Source organism: Opisthocomus hoazin, chromosome 16 (assembly GCF_030867145.1).
Source record: "Opisthocomus hoazin isolate bOpiHoa1 chromosome 16, bOpiHoa1.hap1, whole genome shotgun sequence".
Classification (NCBI taxonomy): Eukaryota; Metazoa; Chordata; class Aves; order Opisthocomiformes; family Opisthocomidae; genus Opisthocomus; species Opisthocomus hoazin.
Genome location: NC_134429.1, coordinates 19,235,625 through 19,254,603, shown reverse-complemented (window position 1 = coordinate 19,254,603; position 18,979 = coordinate 19,235,625). Strand labels below are relative to the sequence as shown.

Sequence of the window (18,979 nt, the reverse complement as noted above, 5' to 3'; positions counted from 1 at the left end):
GCCTGGCACATCAGCCAGCAGAAGGCAGGCTGGCACAGCTGCCCTCGGGCTTTGATCCAAGGCAGAGGATATTAAGGATGACTCTGTACTCTCTCTGGGAAATTTAGGATTGAAGCAGCCTCACATCAGAGCTGCGGCGCTGCGCGCGATGCATTGCTGTGCTCTCTGCCCGTGCCAGGACACCCCAGAGGTACAGCCTGAACTGCCTGACCTGAGGGCAGCTCTGCTAGAGAGAGGACATGTGCTTTCAGCCAGATTCATTTCCCCTGGGTTATTAAAACTCTCTGTAAGGTGAAATACCCAACTAAATCAATTTTTCTTTTATTAGGAAGGCTCTTGCTAGTAACTCCTAACTTCTTCTGCAGAGGCAGCAATGGGAATGGTTCACCACAATCCTTGCACCATAGCTGGTTTAAGAACACTTCCCTTGTCAAAGCAGTTGGATTAAATGCCAGGTGAGCAAAAGGAAGGCAGCTCATACCAAATATCCATACTCAGTCAGCAAACATTGCCTGCAGGCAAAGCCTTATTACCTTGTAGCATGATATCTCCTTCTCACGAAACGGAATTTTCTTCTGGTTTTCCACAGTTCTGCCAGAAGCTTAGGACTATTTCTCTCCTAACTCTGCAAGAGGAGAGAGACTGACAGCAGAGGTGTAGGGTGGAAACAGAAGGCCACACCAGAAGGGAACACAGCTGGCAGAATGATCGACTGCAATTATTTTTTTCTGATGGATGTTTCACTTATTGGCTGAGGCACAACATGAGATGACCATGTGCTCCTGACTCTAAGCTGGCTCTTTTAATAAAGGAACTAGTTGAAGGACTGCTTTATTGGCCCCGTGGAGCCAGACCAGCTTGCTGATGCCTTCTCCACATTTTTTTCTCCTGCATTTCTTTCCCACCACTCTCCAAGCATGACAAAGGGGGAGTACAGCTGTCCCCCAGGATTTTGTCACCGTACAGATGCAAATGCACTGTGACCTGCTGTCAGAGCATGACTTCAAGCAAACCCACTCCTGTCCCCCCAGGGGGGCAACCACAGAAGAAGGTGGTCCCTGGCAGACAAGGGCACATCTGTCAGATGAGCTGCAGGACATGGGAAAGCCAGCAAGGTTTATCTGAGAATGGATCTTTAGTTTTAGTGAAGGACAAGCCCAAAATAGAAAATTTTGTTTTGGGGACCTTTTAGAGGGTGGTATTTGTAAACACTGTACACAATATTCCACAAGATTCTCAAGGAAGCCGCATAGAGGCATGTGTCACCCTCACCTTGTTCTATGTTGATTTTCTAGGAGACAATCAGCCAATCCACTGCTATCTGTGTCCCACAGTGAAGCGAGAATGTAGAATTACCACCTTTGCCATCCACTTAATCTGTCAGCTTCAGAGTATTTACAGAAAAATTTTTCTTCTTACCGCTTCAAAGCATCCAAAGACATAACAGCGATCATTAAAGCCTGGAGCTTCAGAATAGACACCCTTTTATGGAAGGACAGAAGCCCAGACCAATTCCTTGCTGCACTTTCGTTTTCCTTTTCAAGTCAAGCAGTCCATTACGCCCATATAACGGGCCTGAGCAAATGCTAATGCATTCTTGCTCTCTGAAAGGCATCAGAACAATTTAGCCAGCACTTCCACTCTGCAAAATCCTAGAGCAATGGTAAACATTAAAATACAAACTCTACGTTCATTCAGCCACTCGGGTTCTAGGGTGGAGCAATCTTGCTCGTTCCTCTTTGGTACATCGAAACATTAAGCAACAGCTAGAGCTGCAAATAGAAAATGTCCGAGCAGTTGCACCTGAAGTATTGTGCAGGTGGTTTGCTGAGGCTTTGCTTTAATCCAGCTGCCAGGATGGGATAAATAGCAAGGAAGGCTGCCCAAAGACACCGCTGAACACGCACACGGAGCCAGCAAAGTGGATTATTGCACTGCTGCCCATCTGCTCACAGCAGATTGCTGTGGAGAGCTGCCTGCTTGCTGGAGTCCTACGCTAAGGCTGTGACCACCACAGGGTATGTGATGGCCAAAGCCCAAACCAGTGGCTCCAGTCTCTCAAAACAAGGGGTCCAGCAACAGTGCCACGCTTACCTCCAGCTACCCTGGGCTGTTCTTGTCTGCCTTGGTGGCTGGACTGAGTGTCCCACTGTCCAAGCACGCCGTGTTTCTTGCCAGTTCAATTCACTGTCACCTGCAGCCACGATGGGTTATTTCTCTGGGTAGGACTAGAGCTCTACAGGCTACATAGACTGGAAAAAGTCAATCCTCAAAGAAAACAGAAATGATATTTTAACTTAGTGATACAAAGTGTGGTACAATGGGCACCACATGGCTGTCTCTGATGCAGCTGCTGCTTTGAGACAGAACAGAAAAACTTCCTCAGTGGAGATTTGGCATGATCTTTATTTATACATAACACTTAAAATGGTTATATTTGGGAAACAGAAGAACAACAGGCAGTGGGAGTACAAAGCTTGCAGTGATCAGCAGCACACAGACCCCACTAACTGAACACTACAGAGACCCACAGTGATTTGAAAGGAGAAAATCACGCATCAAGCTGCCATGCTTTTCCTTACCTGCCATACCCTCTCCCGTACACTGAGCTTTTCACTCAGCTGCAGCCTCCGTGGCCTGCTCACTCCTTGTTTCACACAGGGATACAGCACAGTGCCAGCGCTGAAGTGGCTGCTAGGACCTCCAGACACCCAGCCTTACTGGGGCACCAGAAGATTCACAACATTCAGCATTTGACCCTTTCTAGTTCTCCACTCTTAAACTGTAGCAGTAATGCTAAATCTTGGTATCTGTGACCCTCAGGAAACAAGACATTGCACACTGTCCCTCACAGGCATAAGGTCCTAGCCCTGGGAGAACTTGTAGTGCTCAGCAGCCACAATGAGTCTTCAGCTCCTCCTGCCAGGAATCCTAAAACTGACCTGAACCCACAGCCAGATTTAGCCCCAGATGAAACATCCTGACCACAGCATAAAAGGCAAGGAGCTATTTGCTGGTTAATAACCATCAGCCACTACCAGACAAGCATATTTCAGATCAGCAGCTGGCAGGGAGGACACCCAAAGATCAGCATTTGTTTCCACAGCCAACCCAATGACCTGACTCAGGAACGGCACTGCTATAGGCCATGGGAAAGAGGGATTGCTAAGTGGGGGAAGCATACCCGAGTGTAGGAAAGTGGTGGATCCCAAACATCACCCACAGACACCTAAGAGGTTAGGAACACTGGCAGTCTGACACTTGGGAACGCCACAGTTGCTTCTTCTTGGCTGGATGCTTCACCAAAGGCCGCCTTTCCCAAAGACACCTCTCCGAGGCACGTAGCAAAGTCAGCCACTGTTCAATCCTATCGCATCTACTCTGCGTCCCACGTGAGACAGAACACGCTGTTAAGACTGGAAACAGCACTGTGCTCTGAACACAACAGGCACTGGGAGGCATCCCCATGACAATGTGAACATTGTCTTTACCATCATGGACTTGTGCTTCCTGCGTTTCCCTCACGGTGGGCAGAATCCTACCCACTTACAGAGTTGTAGGAGATGGCTCATTGCTCTCACATCTAGGTACTGCACAGCCTTCACCTGCAGAGACTTCAGGATGGTGATTCTGGGAGGTGATGGTGGGGAGGGATAGGGCAGGGAGAAGAGGGTGCTGGCTAGGGCAGGGCATCTGATACTGCAAACTCATACCCAGGCCTTGACTTGAGTGTTCCACCCCTTGGCACAGCTGCACAGGCCTCCCTCCTCATACCAGCGCCACTTCACCCCCTTGTACACAGCCCTGCTGTAGGGCTGGAAGCACATGAAGAGACGGAGACGCCTTGCCAGGCTGCAGTAGATAGCCATGGCCACCACGATAAGAGGGGACATGATGATGAAGCCAAGGATGATGAGGGCAGAAGAGCTGTTGTCATCCAAGATGCTCTTGCAGTAGCGGGCAGCTGAGTGCAGCACCTGCAGGAAGAGTGAGACAGAGCTTGTCACAGACTTGGTGGTGGACAGGAACGGTGACCAAAGTACCCTTGAGCTGCTAGTGCTTTCAGAGACACACCTCTTGCCTCCCTCCAAGCTGAGCTCAGCAATCTTCAGGCTACATTATATGACTGACAGCACATTTTAATCAAGTTTTCAATTATTCCGGCATCACTGAGACAAGAGGACTGCACACTGATCCTGAAGCAAGAAACACGAACCTGTATTAGGTCATCAGAATAGCACAGCTTAGCATTTGATAGGCAGAAACCAAATGAAAAAGGCCTCCTGCTGCTACATCAACGTGGGTGGCACAACACACTGGAAATTATAACAAAGTAAATAAAATACAGCACGATGTCAGACCCTGCAGACAGAGGTTGGTCATTCTATAGCTACCTGCTCGCTGAAGATGCCAGATGCCTGCCCTGGAACAGACCCCGTTGTGTTCTGTCTTCTACTTACACGCTGTACTCACCTCTACCTCCTAGCATCTCTCTGCACTGCAAAGTCTGCCAGGAAAGCCTGGTCACCCCATTTCGCTGCGAAGCATCCAGCACACTCACTGGTCCTTGCCGAGTAGTATCTAAAGCCCTCCTTTCATCCTGGCAGCAGGAGATCCAAGTCAAGCCACTCAGTTGTTCTGCATCAACAAACGCTACAGGCAAATCCCCATGTCCCCTAGCTTCCTCTCCTTTCTTCATATTCTTTCAGCAGTACGAGAAACGCAACGCATCTTACTAAAAAAATCCACCTAATGGATCTGCAGTGCAGAAATCAGCCCCTAGCTACTAGGAAAGCATTGAAAAGTGGTAGCCCAGAGACAAAGGACTGCTCTTCTCAAGCCATACCGCCGCAATCCCTCTCTAAGCCTATTAAAACAAGTCTGCATTAAAAGAGTCCTTACAGCTAACAGCAACACGGTTGCTTTCGCTTCTGATGTGCTTGGCTGTACTCAGAAGCCTCTTGCATCTCCTCAAAGCCTTCAACTGGAGAGCACTGTGTGCACTAAGGGGAACTTGAGGTTTTCCAAGGTGAGGGTGGAACAGACTGAAGCTGGAACGAGTAATTCTGGGAGGCAACCCTCATACATTTTCCTATTTTGGGTCCAATTTGAAGTCCATATTTATGACTTTCAAGGATCAGTTTCAGATCATAGGAAAAATTGATTTAAGGGCTTTACAGGCAATCTCCTACTAAACCTACCCTGAAAAGCCTCACATCTCACAGAATCTGCATCCACCCTGCACCTGGAGACAGATCAGCCATTCCACCAAGGCAGTGGCCCACGCTGCACTTTCTCCCAAGGAGAATTTATTAGGTTTTTTCAGGTGAATACTTCCTCTTCAATAAAACAAAAGTCATTCTCCACACCTGCCCTTTTGTACACAAAAATCCTAACACCCTTGGACTGTAGAAGGAACATGTTGCAACCCACAACGAAGGAGGGTTGCACGACCATTCAGGTAGATCAGGACCCCTCTGAGCCACTTCTGCTCTCTGTAGGCCATCCAGAGCCTCCCACTTGACCTTGTTGGGCACCACACCTATTTGCAGCCCACAGTAAAACACTTCCAGAAGGTGTCAGAGCCACAGTGGGAATTGCCTGGCCCAGAGGTATGCGATTTCTCTATGAATTATGCTTCACTCCAGCTAGCAGCAGCACTGGCATCTGCCCTGTTCTACAAAGCAATTACCATGACAGATGTCTCCCTGTTCACTAGTTTGCAGGATCAGGAAAAGCTTTTCAATAACAGCAGCTATGAGTTGTCATAATTTCAGGGCACTAAAAAAAAAAATCAAAGCCAAACTTCTCAGACCAGCAAACACATTAGTACTGAGGAAACAGTAACAGCACAGTCCCTTTGTCGGGGAGCTTTGAGACAGGGAGCTGTGGGCTAACTCGTGTTGCTGGCATGTCAGCTGGAAAACACAATGCAATGGCTGTCTTGGAAAGCTACAGCACATCCCCCAGTCAAAGCTGTAAATGCTTGCAGAGTGTCTTTGCACACCGTTGTGTCCCAGGGTTGAGGGGCCTCAAGGGAGCAAGGGAAGCTTTCACCTTCAGAATGTGCACCTTTACCATACATACGCAGCTCCTCGGAGTAAATATCCCTGACAATAAAAGTGCCAAAGAAGCAGTTCTGCCAGAGCTGAGTGACAGTTTACAGATCTTGGAAATGTGATTCTACAGTTCAGCTAGACAGAGAGGGTGTCTCCTTCACTGTGGAGAAAGACGTCCACAGCTATATCCATGCACAGCTCCACAGAAGCCAGCAGATCCCTACTGGGTTAAACTGGGCAAATGGCTGACTCCCACTGCATGGTTAGATCCTTTCCTACTGCCCGTGCTGGGATCTGCTCACTCAGAGGTCCCAAGGACTTGGGTGATGAGATAGGACACACAAATTTCATTAAGGGGAAGGGGAAAAGCTTTCTTTCAATATTTCTCAGATAAACACACCAGATTGAGAATATCTAAATAACCTTCTTTTCAGTTCAGGTTTTGTGGAATGGGAAGAGCAAAAGCATCCACATTTTGAGTCAGTTCTCCCTGTTGGAAGCAGGTACTACAGTATGTGAGGGTTTTCCCCCAAAAATAGGAAATAAGAGCTCCTCTAACTTAGGATAATCAACAAGAGAAGTCATATTGAGCTGGTCTAACAGTTACTGCCTGTGAGGAAAACAGAAGTGCTTTTTCACATCCACACTTGGTCAAGTAATTTCAAAAATATTTATAGAAATACACCAAGAAGAAATTTGTCAGTAATGGAATCACGAAATCCAGAGGACAGCACCTTACTGGAACAGACCTGCACGCAGCCAGAGCCCTTCCTGACAAACCCGGCTCGTTTGTTGGTGTGAGAAACTGCACAGCACATTTGGGAGCACATCTGAAAGTTAGATTGGCATAAGAAGGGGATGATATGTTTAGTTAGACTTTACCAGTTCTATAATTAGTCATTAGGCAGATCAAATATGACAAACACTACAGAGGGCTTGCTTAAACAGAAAGTAACAAGCCCTATCAGAACCCGTGTAGGACCTGGGTGAATTACAGAGGAGTTCAGGTTAGCAGCTCTCAGTTACAGAGGTCACAGAAAAGAAAGAAATATTGCAATATTAAAATGCAAACAGCAGCTCTGTCAAGCCAGGGAGTGTATTCACCTGACCTGTCACAGCTGCTCATTATTTTCATAGGAATTCAACTATTGCCCAATCAAGCTTCCATTTCTCACAATGCTGGAAGAAGGGAGGGGTAGAAATGTGTATACAGCTCATTCCTGGCAGCATTCAGACATCCCCACAAGACAAGCACCTCGCACGAGCTTGCTGTGAAGTGCTGCAGGTTTATCTATGACCACTTTGCACTTAAACAGCTGCACAGAGTGCAGTGCACAGCGGATGGGGACCAAGTGGTCCCCAAGGAGCCAGGCAGTCACAGGCAGCTTCTGCCAGTGTCCTGCCTCTCCACCGAAAGCCCATCAGTCCTAACCTACCAACATCGTGTGCATGGGCACCAACCAACTACTCTAAGACAATTAGTCCAGAAACCACAAAGCCCGTTCTTCCCCAGACAAACAGACAGGCCAGCCTTGCGGCGTCATCGGCACCAAGCAGAGACCGCTCCCTTGCGCAACCAAGAGCCTGCAGGTCAGCATGAACTGCCATAAAACTGTTCTGGTCAGACCAAGTCTATGCACATACCCCCCATGAAAAAGATCTATAGGTGTACACACCCCTTAGGAAAATCAAGGCAAAGCTCATGGAGTCAAGCCTTGCCTTTACAGCCACTGTTCCCCACAGGCTAAAATAAAGCCCTTCTGGATGGTCCTGCCTTAGAGGTGGCTGCTAGCAGCCCCATGGAGCAAGGCTTACTTACCCGAGAGTGGCATTGGAAGCCAAAGTAAACCACCACAATGGTAGGAAGCAGCACAATGGTGAAGATAACAAGCATCAGGAGCAAGTTGATGAGAAAGACCAAGGAGTTCATGATGACTACCATCAGGGTCCATGCCATGCAGCACCAGGTGCTCCGTGGCTCACGGGGAAGGAGCTGGTCATCCATGTCATATGGCGGGAGGCTAGGAATCATCCGAGACTTCTCAGAGAGGTTTTCTGCTCTAAAGTCCTCAGTGTCTTGGCCAGACATTCTTCAGGAAGATTGCTAATCAACCCACGCTCTCAACCAAAATGGTTTCTTTGCTTTTGATGACAGAACTGGGAAGTAATTTGCAGCAGCTTTTCCTGTCCCTTCCACACAGACAAAAGCACTTAACCAGAGAGCATAATGGAGCAAGGAAGGAAAGGCTTCTTTTGGCCACCTGCCTTCCTAGGACCTGGCCAGCACAGGTTGTTTCCTTTCAGTATGTGTTCCAGCAGCATTCCAAACTCAGTTTCAAAGTAGACGTGGCTGCTGGAAGTTTGGCAATAGCTATTATTTTGCTTTTGAATCCATGGTACTCCCAGATTTGTTGTTGTTCTTCCTCAGATTGTGATCCCAAGAGGTGCTGAGCAGTTGCTGTCTTAGCTTTGATAGGTTGCTTGGTTCCACAGGGTGCCTAGCTTCAGCATCCTCCTCCACCTTTGAGCACTGCTGTTTGCTAAGAATATCAGGCTTAGGCACTTTCAAATAGTTCCTTGACTTCAAATCATTCTTCCAAGCTCTTCACCCTGTACCCAAGTAAATACTCATGCTCAGCTCTCATCCAAACGAAGTGACCAGTGAAGATAATGAACAGCAGCTGTCTCTCCACTCTCTGCCTTGCTGGAGTCCTTGCCCACACCTCGCAGAGCTGGAAGCAGAGACAGGAGCAGTGTGTGGTTTCACTGCTCTCAGCTGCCTGCAGGCACAGGCACTCGGTGTCTTCCTCTCCGAGCTGGCTCTCAGAGCTTCGCAACACTGCTCTGTTTACAGAGCAGACTCTGAAGCTGCTCGCTGTGCTAGCCAATCCTTTACATCAGCCTGACTACTGAAGTGATTTAGCACACGGCACCCAAGAGCCACACTCCAACCAACACATTCCCAGGTCAAGGTGGTCCCTTTTCAGTTTTAATTATTCTGCCTCTGATTTGTTTTCTACAATTTCTCTCTAGATTGAAAAAAAATAGACAAATTGATAATAATCACTATACACCTCAAAAATCTTCTGTCCTCTGCAATCATCACTACTACTGATTGCAGAATACATTGATATTCTCGTAGTGACAGCACAGCAATTGTCAATTAGTTCACCTGCCCCATATGATCAACATTATTTAAGAATTTCAGTGACATCTGCACATTCATGTAGCCATTTAGATACATTCATATATGCCTGATCACAGCACTGCAGGAGGGAGTAAACTTCCTTGGCTCCAGAGGAAACGGAGGTAGCACAGGTCTTACCAGCAGGCACAGCTCATCAAGGAAAGAATCCAGGAATCCTGTGTTCCACTTGATGCTGCTTCTCTCAGAAAATTCTGCCCTAGAAAAAGGTTATCAGAAAAATGAGGTTCACACAACTCTAAAATGATGTTATAATACAGATGATTGCTAGCTTTCCTCCATTAAACACTTTTGCTAAAAATTGTACGTGTTGGGTGCCCATCCCCTTGCCACTGTTATGTGTTGATATGTTGATCTGCCTGACTTCTTTACTGGCCAGCTGTAGCAACGTGCACAGCAGAATTAAAGCTAAGACAGTTTTCCCCAAGGACTTGGGCAGACCTGCTCACGAAGCATTTAGTGGTGGCCCATTAGATGAGCTCTACGGGGTGATATGTTAGGGCCCATGTCACCTTTTAATTGAAATAGAACAGAATTGAACATGCTCTGTCCTCTCGCTGCTGAAAGTACCTTCTCACCCTGGGCTGGAAGGGTGTTACACACTACTTGTAGAAAGCAAGCAGGGAGACAAATTCCAGCTATTTGCAGCATGCCACGTGTAATCAATACCAAAACAGAGGCTTTAAAATTGAAGCAAGTTGAAGAGCTGTGTGATGATACAGGTTTCAAAGGTCTAATGAGTGATACCAGCGAGAAGGAAGCTTTTTGAAACAAGTAGATTTAAAACAGCTCAACAACATTCATACTTGTTATGCAGTTCCTCAGCTATGAAAATTATTAGTTGATTCACACTTACCACTTCATTTTTCCCCCTATAGCTCATCTTGTGCAGCCTGTAAGCCATCCAGAGGAGTCTCAAACTTCAGTTCTATCCACATCCAGCAGTAAAAATTCATCTGGCTATTCTGTACCAGATCACAAGTCGGGTGCATCATTCTTACTAACAGCAGAAATAACTATATGAGGGACTTTGTTCTGTGCTTACCACTGACAGATCTCAAAGCCCACCAGAGCAAAACAAAGGTTCAGCCCCAGGAGGCTGCTGGAAGCTCAGCAATAATTCCATTCTCGCTGCTCCCTGAGAAATGAGGAGGCAGGTACAATACCATAGCCAACATGGCAGAGAATTGCCAGCCAAGGCTCTGTCCCACAGCACCCAACCAAGGTGAAAACAGCAGACAGGAACAGCGGTCAGAGCCAGCTAGGAGTCCAGGCAAGCTTCCAATTACAAGGCAGGTCCAAGACAGGAAGCCAGCCTACAGGTCAGAGTCCATGACCAGCCTTGGCTATAACCTAACTACCCCCAAAACAGGCACACCTACAGCAGCAACCCATGCAGAAAGGATGCTCCCAGGCCTGAGCTTAAATGGGCCCAGGCAGAAGGTGTGGGTGGAAGCCTCAGCTGAGGTTTATCAGGACCATTAAAGTCTATCAGTGCCCTGAAAGCCCTGACACCCCATCTCTTCCTCAGCCCTTGGTTTCCACCTCCTTTTAAGGACCAAACCAGATGGACTAATCAAAAGTTTTCCATTAATTGGCTGGAAACAGATGTGTTGCTGCTCTTGGCAGTCAGCTCCCTGGGAAACCAGGCTCCAGAGCTGGAAGGCACACAGCGGTGTGGGAAGAGATAAGTCAATACCTTTTAGCAGTGCAGCCATCTGTGTGAGAGCCCAGCGAAGTTACAAAGCCAGGCCAGTGTTCTGCACTCCTCAGAATTAATGGCTTTGCTGTTGGAGATGATTGCATACGTGAATCAGGGGTGTTCACATCCATGCGCTCACACTTCATTCTTTAGGGTCTTTGAGAGTTTTTGGGCTGCCGATCTCTCATCATCCCACTTTGAGTTGTGAAAGATCTCAGACCAAACTGTAGCAATGATGATGAAATGTTTATTATTTATGCAAAACTCTAGCTTCCTTGTGATGTTTCGGGAAGGAGAAAATAAAAGCGGGAGCCAGTATCTTCAACATAATCTTATTTATCTATCAAGTTGCATAAGAGTAGTATTTTCTTAAATATGACAGGGAACAAATAACAGAAGGTATTTTTTTTGCACAGAGGGCTCACCCCTTTCTAGCAAGCACTCTGCCCAAAAGGATTCTCTGGAAGCCCCGCTCTCAGGGCTTTCTCCAGCTGTGTCTTTCTCACTTCTTCCCTGAAGCACGTTTTCTTCGCAATGTCTTCTGCGTCTCCCCTAGCCACAACAGCCAGATGACAGCAATGAAAATGGCTTTGCCCTCACGCCTGGTATTTGCCTCTGTTTTGAGTGAAGGCTATTTGTTTCACCTGGCATTCATCCCAGATGGATAAATGGTGGTGATTCTCTGGTGGGGTTGGGATGTGTAGAGGGAAGAGTCTCTCAGTTCTAGGGGGCAGTAGGGGAATGGGGGAAACTTCATGTGGGAGTCAGAGACCCATTCCCCACCTAGTGCAGAGAGAAGCTGCTCTGTTCCTTGCTAAGGACTGATGCTAGTGGCTTAAACTACGTTTCTCTCAAGTCATTTTATTTCCTCTAGCACTGAAGGTGACACTGAAATTAATTAATCTCTTTTGTTTGTTATTATTTATTCTTTCTGCTGAGTGCTCTCACAGTGAAGAAAGAATGCTGATGTGCTAAGAGAGGGGAAGAATTTTAAAAATAGACTCTAAGACTGCCAGCAGCCTGTATCCTGATTTGTTCCAGAAGAACATACTGGTAAATAAGAGAAAACATTAATTTGTAGCACAGATTAAAGTCAACATCTATCTATATTGAACTTGGCTGCCCTTGAAGGAGCAGGGTATGGAAAAGAAGTGTGAAATTCAGAAAGCAATTACTCTCCTTTGGGTGGCAAGCACCAAGAGTTTCTGGTGCTGGGCTGACCGAAGCAGTGAGGCTCTTTGTCCCCAGCCAGTCTGCTATCCTCCCAGCAACGAAGGGGAGTCCTGGACCATCTGAGCCAGCATCACCAGAGAGAAGTGAAACCAGAAGCACGGAACTGAGAAGAAGGGGTTGAAGGAGCCATGGCATGCGCTGAATTTCCCTGTGGGATACTGCCCTGAGGAACGCAGCTCTGCATTGTAAGTCAAAAACTAATAGACAACTGCCTCCCAAATATGAAAATGTTCCTTTCTCATTTTTGAATGTCAAGCATTGAAATATTTTTGAAAGGTCTACTAAGTAATGCAAACGTTTAAAACTAATTCCAACAACACTTCTGCCTGCATCCCAGCCCTCCCACTCCACGCTGCCACCTTCCCCCATGTCAGGTCCCTGGCTCCTGGGCATTGCGGGGCTCACTGCAGGGCAAGGGTAGGAGCCAGAAATGGCTCTGACGAGCACCAGAGCAGCTTGAACAAGGAGCTGCTCTAACGAGCTCCACCCCATCACCGCAGTGATTGTTCTTCTGCCAGTTTGATTCCTCTGTAAATACAAAGAGCTTTTACCATCTGTCGGTGAGGGCATGGTGGTGTGGTAAAAAACAAAGCTGCTTATGTAGCCCTGCAAGTGCTATAGATTCTGAAAAGCTTTGCTAAATACAGTGAAACTTTCCAAAGTTCTTTTGCTGTAATGAAAATGCATTTTAACCTGGGGAGGTCTGAAAATTATGTTCTTTAAATTTATTTTCCTTTGGAAAAAAACACAGTCTAATGAGTCTTCTAATAACCAAGTGAACTTTGTGTCAAAAAACCGCAGTGATAGTAAGAAAGATTCCCCAAGCTTCTAATTCTGTGAAACTTCCGCATCCTTAACGAGCAAATGCTCATAAATGGGAAAGATGTCTTGATGATGGTGCAAGTTACGGAGCAGTTTCTAACAGGAGCATCATTGCTTTGAGATGCTGAAATTGGTAATGATTACAGATGATCAGACAAATTCCTTAGCTCTCTTCTCGGACGGCAGAGACCCTTGCTGCTAAGAAACAATTTTTCCCACTGTCTGTAATGGCAGCACCATCTTGTGGCTTGTCATAATTCACAAATTTTCATTTTGCATCTCTCGGTCTCTTGCGCACAGAAGGATACTGTCAGACGTGCTACCCAGGATGGAATTCTTCCAGTCACTGAAAACACCACAAAAGCTTTTCATGCTGCTTTAGCATGGCTGGTTTGAGCTCTGCGAGCAACGTACCCCAGCAGTGCAGAGACGGGTGCTGAGCAGGGACCGCATTTCTGAGAGGAGCTTGGCAAATAGAAGAAAAGGCAGTGTCCCGTCAGCCACAAAAAAATATTAGCAGTGACCACAATTCATTCGGTCTCTTGGTAAAAAGCATTTGGTGTCACACTACAGACAAAGACAATGATTTCAGAGCCTGTATACCTCATTCTAAAGTCTCTGGTCATTACCAGGAGTAATCAAGCACTGCCAAAAAAACCCTGTTATACCTGAGTATCCACTAAATCCTCTAGATCCGCAGTGCTACATAACTGCTGAGGTGAATACCAACCAAAAAATACAGGCACAGCTTAGACTGGGGAATTTATAAACAAAGGATTCTTGCCCTGATTTTCTTTTGATCTGATTTGACCATGACGGTTGCGCCCTCAAAGTGCTGCTTTGTGTAAGCGAAGCTGAGCTGACCATGCAGATGTAATACTGCAAGGGCGCCTTTATTTGACCATCATTCCCATAACTGAGTATTTTTGATTTCAAGGTACTAACGGACAACTTGGCTGTAAGCTTAAAAATCCTGTATCTCTCCCTTAAAAACAGGCGGTACCTATGAGAGCTATGAACTGTCCACTGTGGCCCAATGACGGGAGGGGAGCCATGCTGTGAGTCTGTGTCTCGCAAGCAGTCCTCGTTAGCGACGTCTGAGCTCACAGCAGCCACAGACTCACAGACTGGTGGGGGTTGGCAGGGCCCTCTGTGGGTCACCCAGCCCAACCCCCTGCCCAAGCAGGGTCACCCAGAGCAGGGGGCACAGCACCGCGGCCAGGCGGGGCTGGAATATCTCCAGAGAAGGAGACTCCACAGCCTCCCTGGGCAGCCTGGGCCAGGGCTCCGTCCCTGTGAGCAAGGCTACGAGAACAGGACTAAACCAAAGCCCAGCGGTTCGCCCTCACCTCGACACAGCTGCGAAGCTGTGTGACAAAATTAATTTAAAAAATTAAACGAAAGCTACAACAAAACGGAACTGAACGCCGCGGGACAGCGGCAGCCGGCGGAAGGGCCGGGCCGGGCCGCTCGTCCCCGCCCCGGAAGGCGCCGGCGGGCGGGCGGGATGGTGGTGCTGAGCGGGGCGCGCTGGCTCCGCAGCCGCCTCACCGACCGCTTCTGGAGGGTGCAGGAGGTGCTCAAGTATGCGCGGGTGAGTGCGGGGCGGCCCGGGCAACGGCCGCCGGCAGCCTCCGCCCCGGGGCCTCCCCGTTCGCCCCGTCCCCCGGCCCGGGTCTGCCCGGCGGCGGCGGCTGGGACCGGGGGGCCGGGGCCCGGGGGTGTCTGTGCCGCGGCACGGGGCGGGCGGGCTCCGGCGTCGCGGGGGTCTCTGCCAGCATGGGTGATGCCACGGTGCTGGGGATAAAAGCGAGAACCCTGCAACGGGGGGAACAGAACCAGAGGATCCCAGCATGGTAGGGGTTGGAAGGGACCTCTGGGGTCACCCAGTCCCACCCCCTGCCCAAGCAGGGTCACCCAGAGCAGGCTGCACAGCACCGCGTCCAGGCGGGGCTGGAATATCTCCAGAGAAGGAGACTCCACAGCCTCCCTGGGCAGCCTGGGCCAGGGCTCCGTCACCCTCAGAGAGAAGAAGTTCTTCCTCGGGTTCAGCTGGAGCTTCCTCTGCTTCAGTTTGTGCCCGTTGCCCCTTATCCTGTCGCTGGGCACCACTGGAAAGAGCTTGGCCCCATCCTCCTGACACCCACCCTGCAGATATTTATAAACATAAATTTATTAGGTCCCCTCTCAGCCTTCTCCAGGCTGAACAAGCGCTGCCGAGGAGCAGGCTGTGAACGCAGCGCGCTGCGGGCCGGGTTGGCTGGGTCGCGTTTGTAAACTGGGCAAAGGGGCAGGAAAAAAAGAACTAACCTTGCTCTTGCTCCTCGAGTGCATTTTAGAAGGTGGAAGAGGCGCTTCATGGCATGATTTCAGCTGAAGTAAGCATTGGCGCAGGCTGCCCAGGGCAGTGTGGAGTCACCATCGCTGGAGGGGTTCAAGAAACGTGTGGATGTGGCACTTCAGGACATGGTTTAGCAGGCACGGTGGTGTTGGGGTGATGGTCGGACTTGGTGCTCTTAGAGGTCTTTCCCAACCTTAATGATTCTATGATTGTGTGAAGTTCAAACTATTGTAGCTAGGCTCGGGAAGAACCTTTTCCGAGGGCAGACTTGGCATCCTGGGTGTGGTACACCTTGCTGTGGTATTGAGATGGAAGATGTGGAAGTGGTAGTATCTTGCTCTTGTGGTGCCTGAGCTGCCCGCAGTACCAGTAGTAGTTGTGTATTTCTCTGGCTGTGCAGCAGTGGCTGCTTCTTCCTGCTGCGTGTTAGATGGTGTCGGTGGTGGCTCCAGGAAACTGCTTCCATGACGCTTTCTGTTGGGGCAGCTGCAATGTTTTTGACGTATCAGAGGCTCCTGTCCCGTCCCGGTATTCGTACTGACAACACTGCGAGGGCAGCTCAGAAATGAGAACGAACGCTGAGTTCAGGGCTTGGCTGAAAGCACTGAAGATGGCTTTGGGGGTGCCTTCCCCCTGGAGCCGCAGCCTAAAATGAGGTCTGGCTGTGGCTCCCTCCTGTTGGACTGAACTTTCTCAGCCTGCTCCCAACCTGGCAGCTTCAGGTTTCCCATGCTGTAAAACAGGGAAATGATATTTTCATTCCATGCCAACTGAAGGCTTAGCTGATGTTTGTGAAGTCTTTTGTGATCCTTGTCATGAAGAGTTGTGAAATGCAAAGTGTACGCTGGTATTACTGAAGGGCTGAACGCCCTTAGAGATAACTGAATGTCTTGGCTTTTGTTCCAGCACTTCCGTGGAAGGAAGAACCGCTGCTACAAGCTGGCTGTGCGAAGCGTTCGGAGAGCGTTTGTGAAGTCTACAAAGGCCAGAAGAGAGAAGAAGAGATTCCTCAGAGCGGTAAAGAGCAAAATGTTAGATGTAAACATTAGAATGGGAGAAGAGCAGAACTGAAACAGCCATTTTCCTTACTGGGGGCTTCTCGCAAAATGTTTCACCAGTGGGTGAAAAATAGGAGTTGACGGTAGGCATAGTCCCTCTGTGGTCTGAAACAGCTCATGTTCTGAAGTTCATACAGGTGCATGTTGCACTGAGAAGACTGTAGGTCTGGAGATTTTATATTTACTAAGTGTGACCAGATCAGCATGACAGTAGGTTTATTTTTAAAGTATTTTATCGTCTAATATGTTAATTTTTACACTTTTAGCTCTGGATCACAAGGATTGAAGCAGCCTCTCTAGAACATGGTTTGAAATACCCAGCTTTCATAAGCAATCTGCTTAAGGTAAGGATGGTGCTTGAAAAGTAATTACTTTGAAACAATAAATGGGAGAAAATGTCTGATAGAGGTCTGCTGAAGTGCCAGGCAAAGTAATACCTTAAAACACTGAAATCTTTCCAGTAGGTGTCTGACAAAATATATCAAAGGGTTGCTGGTTATTGTCGACGAATGCAACTGCAAGGAATTGAGGCTGCAGCCTCCACTTGCCAGTCATTGAAGAATAACAGCGGGGACTTCCAAATCGGAGCCTGAGCAGGCAATAGCGGCACAGGGCGTGGTGCAGGGATTGAAAAACTCCTGCTGTCAGCTTGAACTTCTGCCAGCACCGTCCTGCTGCTGAGTTCTAGCGATGAAAGGCCGCCTGCTTAAGAAAGGAGTTGCGTTCAGGAATGAAGTTCTGCCCTAAACCTGTTTCTCTTCCTCGTATGCGTAATGCCCTTTTATCCTGGTGCTTCACACCTTGTTCTGACCCCAAAACTTTTTACTGCGCCTCTTAAGAACAAGACTTGTAAAATGCTTTGACACTTGTTGCTGCTGCGGACATTAAGTGACCGCTGCCTTTGCTTCAAGAAATTTAAAAATACAAAGCTTGGTTTAGCAAAAACAACCCTGGGAAATCTACTCTCTTTGCTACTAGGTTTGTGTTTGGGTGAGCATGGACAATGCAGAGAGTTGGTGCCATTGTCCCTTGTTCTTAAACATGCTGGGGAATTGGTTTGAATTTGTTGATCCTGGAACTGTAAAATCAAAACTCGTTTCTCTTGGCTGTGGTCATAATAAAAAGGTAGCGTTTCTGCTTCTTAAAGTGGAACTTCTTAAAGTGGAACGACACATAAATTTATAGCCTATTTCAAAACATCTTGTCTATGTTTCAAAAAAATAGATAACTTTCTAGGTTTTCTGATGTGTTTCCTGTAAAGTAATACAGTTTCTGATATGCATACACTCGTTCTCCTGGTCACTCTTGTCATGCTGCAACCAAAAGAATCGAGCACTCCCTAACACCCAACTCATTTCACTTTTTCTTTTTTTTTTTCTTCTCCTCAAGATGCCTGTCCCCTTGCTTCTTGTCTCAGAGCAATGTATTTTTGTAAGGTTCTCTGTTAAGGGTTTTAAAAGCAGCACACTGTTTTATAGAATACCTCACCCGTGGAATATGCAGTTAACCATGCACTATCTAGTGTTCTCAAGAGTATTTGATCTTGCAGTCTTTCTTTCTCTACTCCAGGACACGTTTTAAAACACTAAGCAGCTTCCACCACAACAGTTAAACTTGAGTATGTCCAAGAACTGAAACAAATGCCATGGATTAGCCCGTAACACGTGGCTTTCCATGAAACAAGAGATTCTTCTTCAGTTCTTGGTTTATTCCAGAAAGACTTTGAGAAAGTCAGGAAACAGATTTTACACAGGGGCTCAATGAGACATCCATGGCCGAGTAGTTGTGTCTGTGTTTAATAGTTCCAAAATTACATAGCATAGAAAAAAGGTAATTTGCCTTAAGACCTCAGGTAGTCATTAAGCACTGCAGTGTTGTTCCTAAAAATTACAGTACTTAACCAACAAATTTTCTTGCATTTAGTCCCAGGTGGAGCTGAATAGGAAAATGATTGCCGATTTGGCTATTTATGAGCCGAAGACGTTCAAGTCCCTAGCTGCCTTAGCCCAGAGGAGGAGACAAGAAGGCTTCCTTGCTGCCCTGGGAGATGGAAAAGAACCAGCGGGGATATTTTCACGCATTGTACACCACCATTGATATTAAAAGAGTCTGCAGATAACGCGTTATAAACAGGAACGAAGTCAGCTGGCTCGCTGAGCGCTGCGGAGGCCGTAGCGGTGGCACGGAACCCTCCAGGGATGGTTCCGGGGGCAGGGCGGGGTGCGAACCTCACGCCGTGGTGACTTTTTTTTTCCTCCTTGTGTTGTCATAACTGAAACGCGTTGGGTTAGGAACCGCGGGCCGAAGCCGGCGGGGGTGAGCGAGGCCTGGAGGAGTTCCAGCGCGAGGCCTGTGGGAGTTCCAGCGCTGACGACGCGCACGCGCTCTGTTCCGTAATAAAGGTTTTGGGTCTGTTTTTGGTAACCGCTACTGGAAAACCCACTCGAGTGCTGCCTTCTGGCGCTGCCCGGGGGGGGCATCTCGGGCCCTGCGCCCCGGCCTCAGGCCAGGCCCGGCAGCGCCGGGGCCGCTGAGGGCGGTGGCGCGCGCCGGAAGTTC

General features: G+C 48.1%; 2 protein-coding genes across 2 annotated transcripts; one reads left to right on the top strand and one right to left on the bottom strand.

Annotated features, from left to right (window-relative positions):
* Window positions 1–2,401: 2,401 nt before the first annotated feature.
* Window positions 2,402–8,882, bottom strand: TMEM278 (transmembrane protein 278). Its single transcript, XM_009944794.2, has 2 exons — window positions 7,879–8,882; window positions 2,402–3,977 (listed from the first exon to the last, which is right to left on the bottom strand). The coding sequence occupies exons 1-2, from the start codon at window positions 8,146–8,148 to the stop codon at window positions 3,708–3,710; spliced, it is 540 nt and encodes a 179-aa protein (XP_009943096.1). The 5' UTR covers window positions 8,149–8,882; the 3' UTR covers window positions 2,402–3,707.
* Window positions 8,883–14,484: 5,602 nt separating this feature from the next.
* MRPL20 (mitochondrial ribosomal protein L20) lies at window positions 14,485–18,858 on the top strand. Its single transcript, XM_075437304.1, has 4 exons — window positions 14,485–14,615; window positions 16,269–16,379; window positions 16,687–16,764; window positions 18,344–18,858. The coding sequence occupies exons 1-4, from the start codon at window positions 14,529–14,531 to the stop codon at window positions 18,515–18,517; spliced, it is 450 nt and encodes a 149-aa protein (XP_075293419.1). The 5' UTR covers window positions 14,485–14,528; the 3' UTR covers window positions 18,518–18,858.
* Window positions 18,859–18,979: the final 121 nt, after the last annotated feature.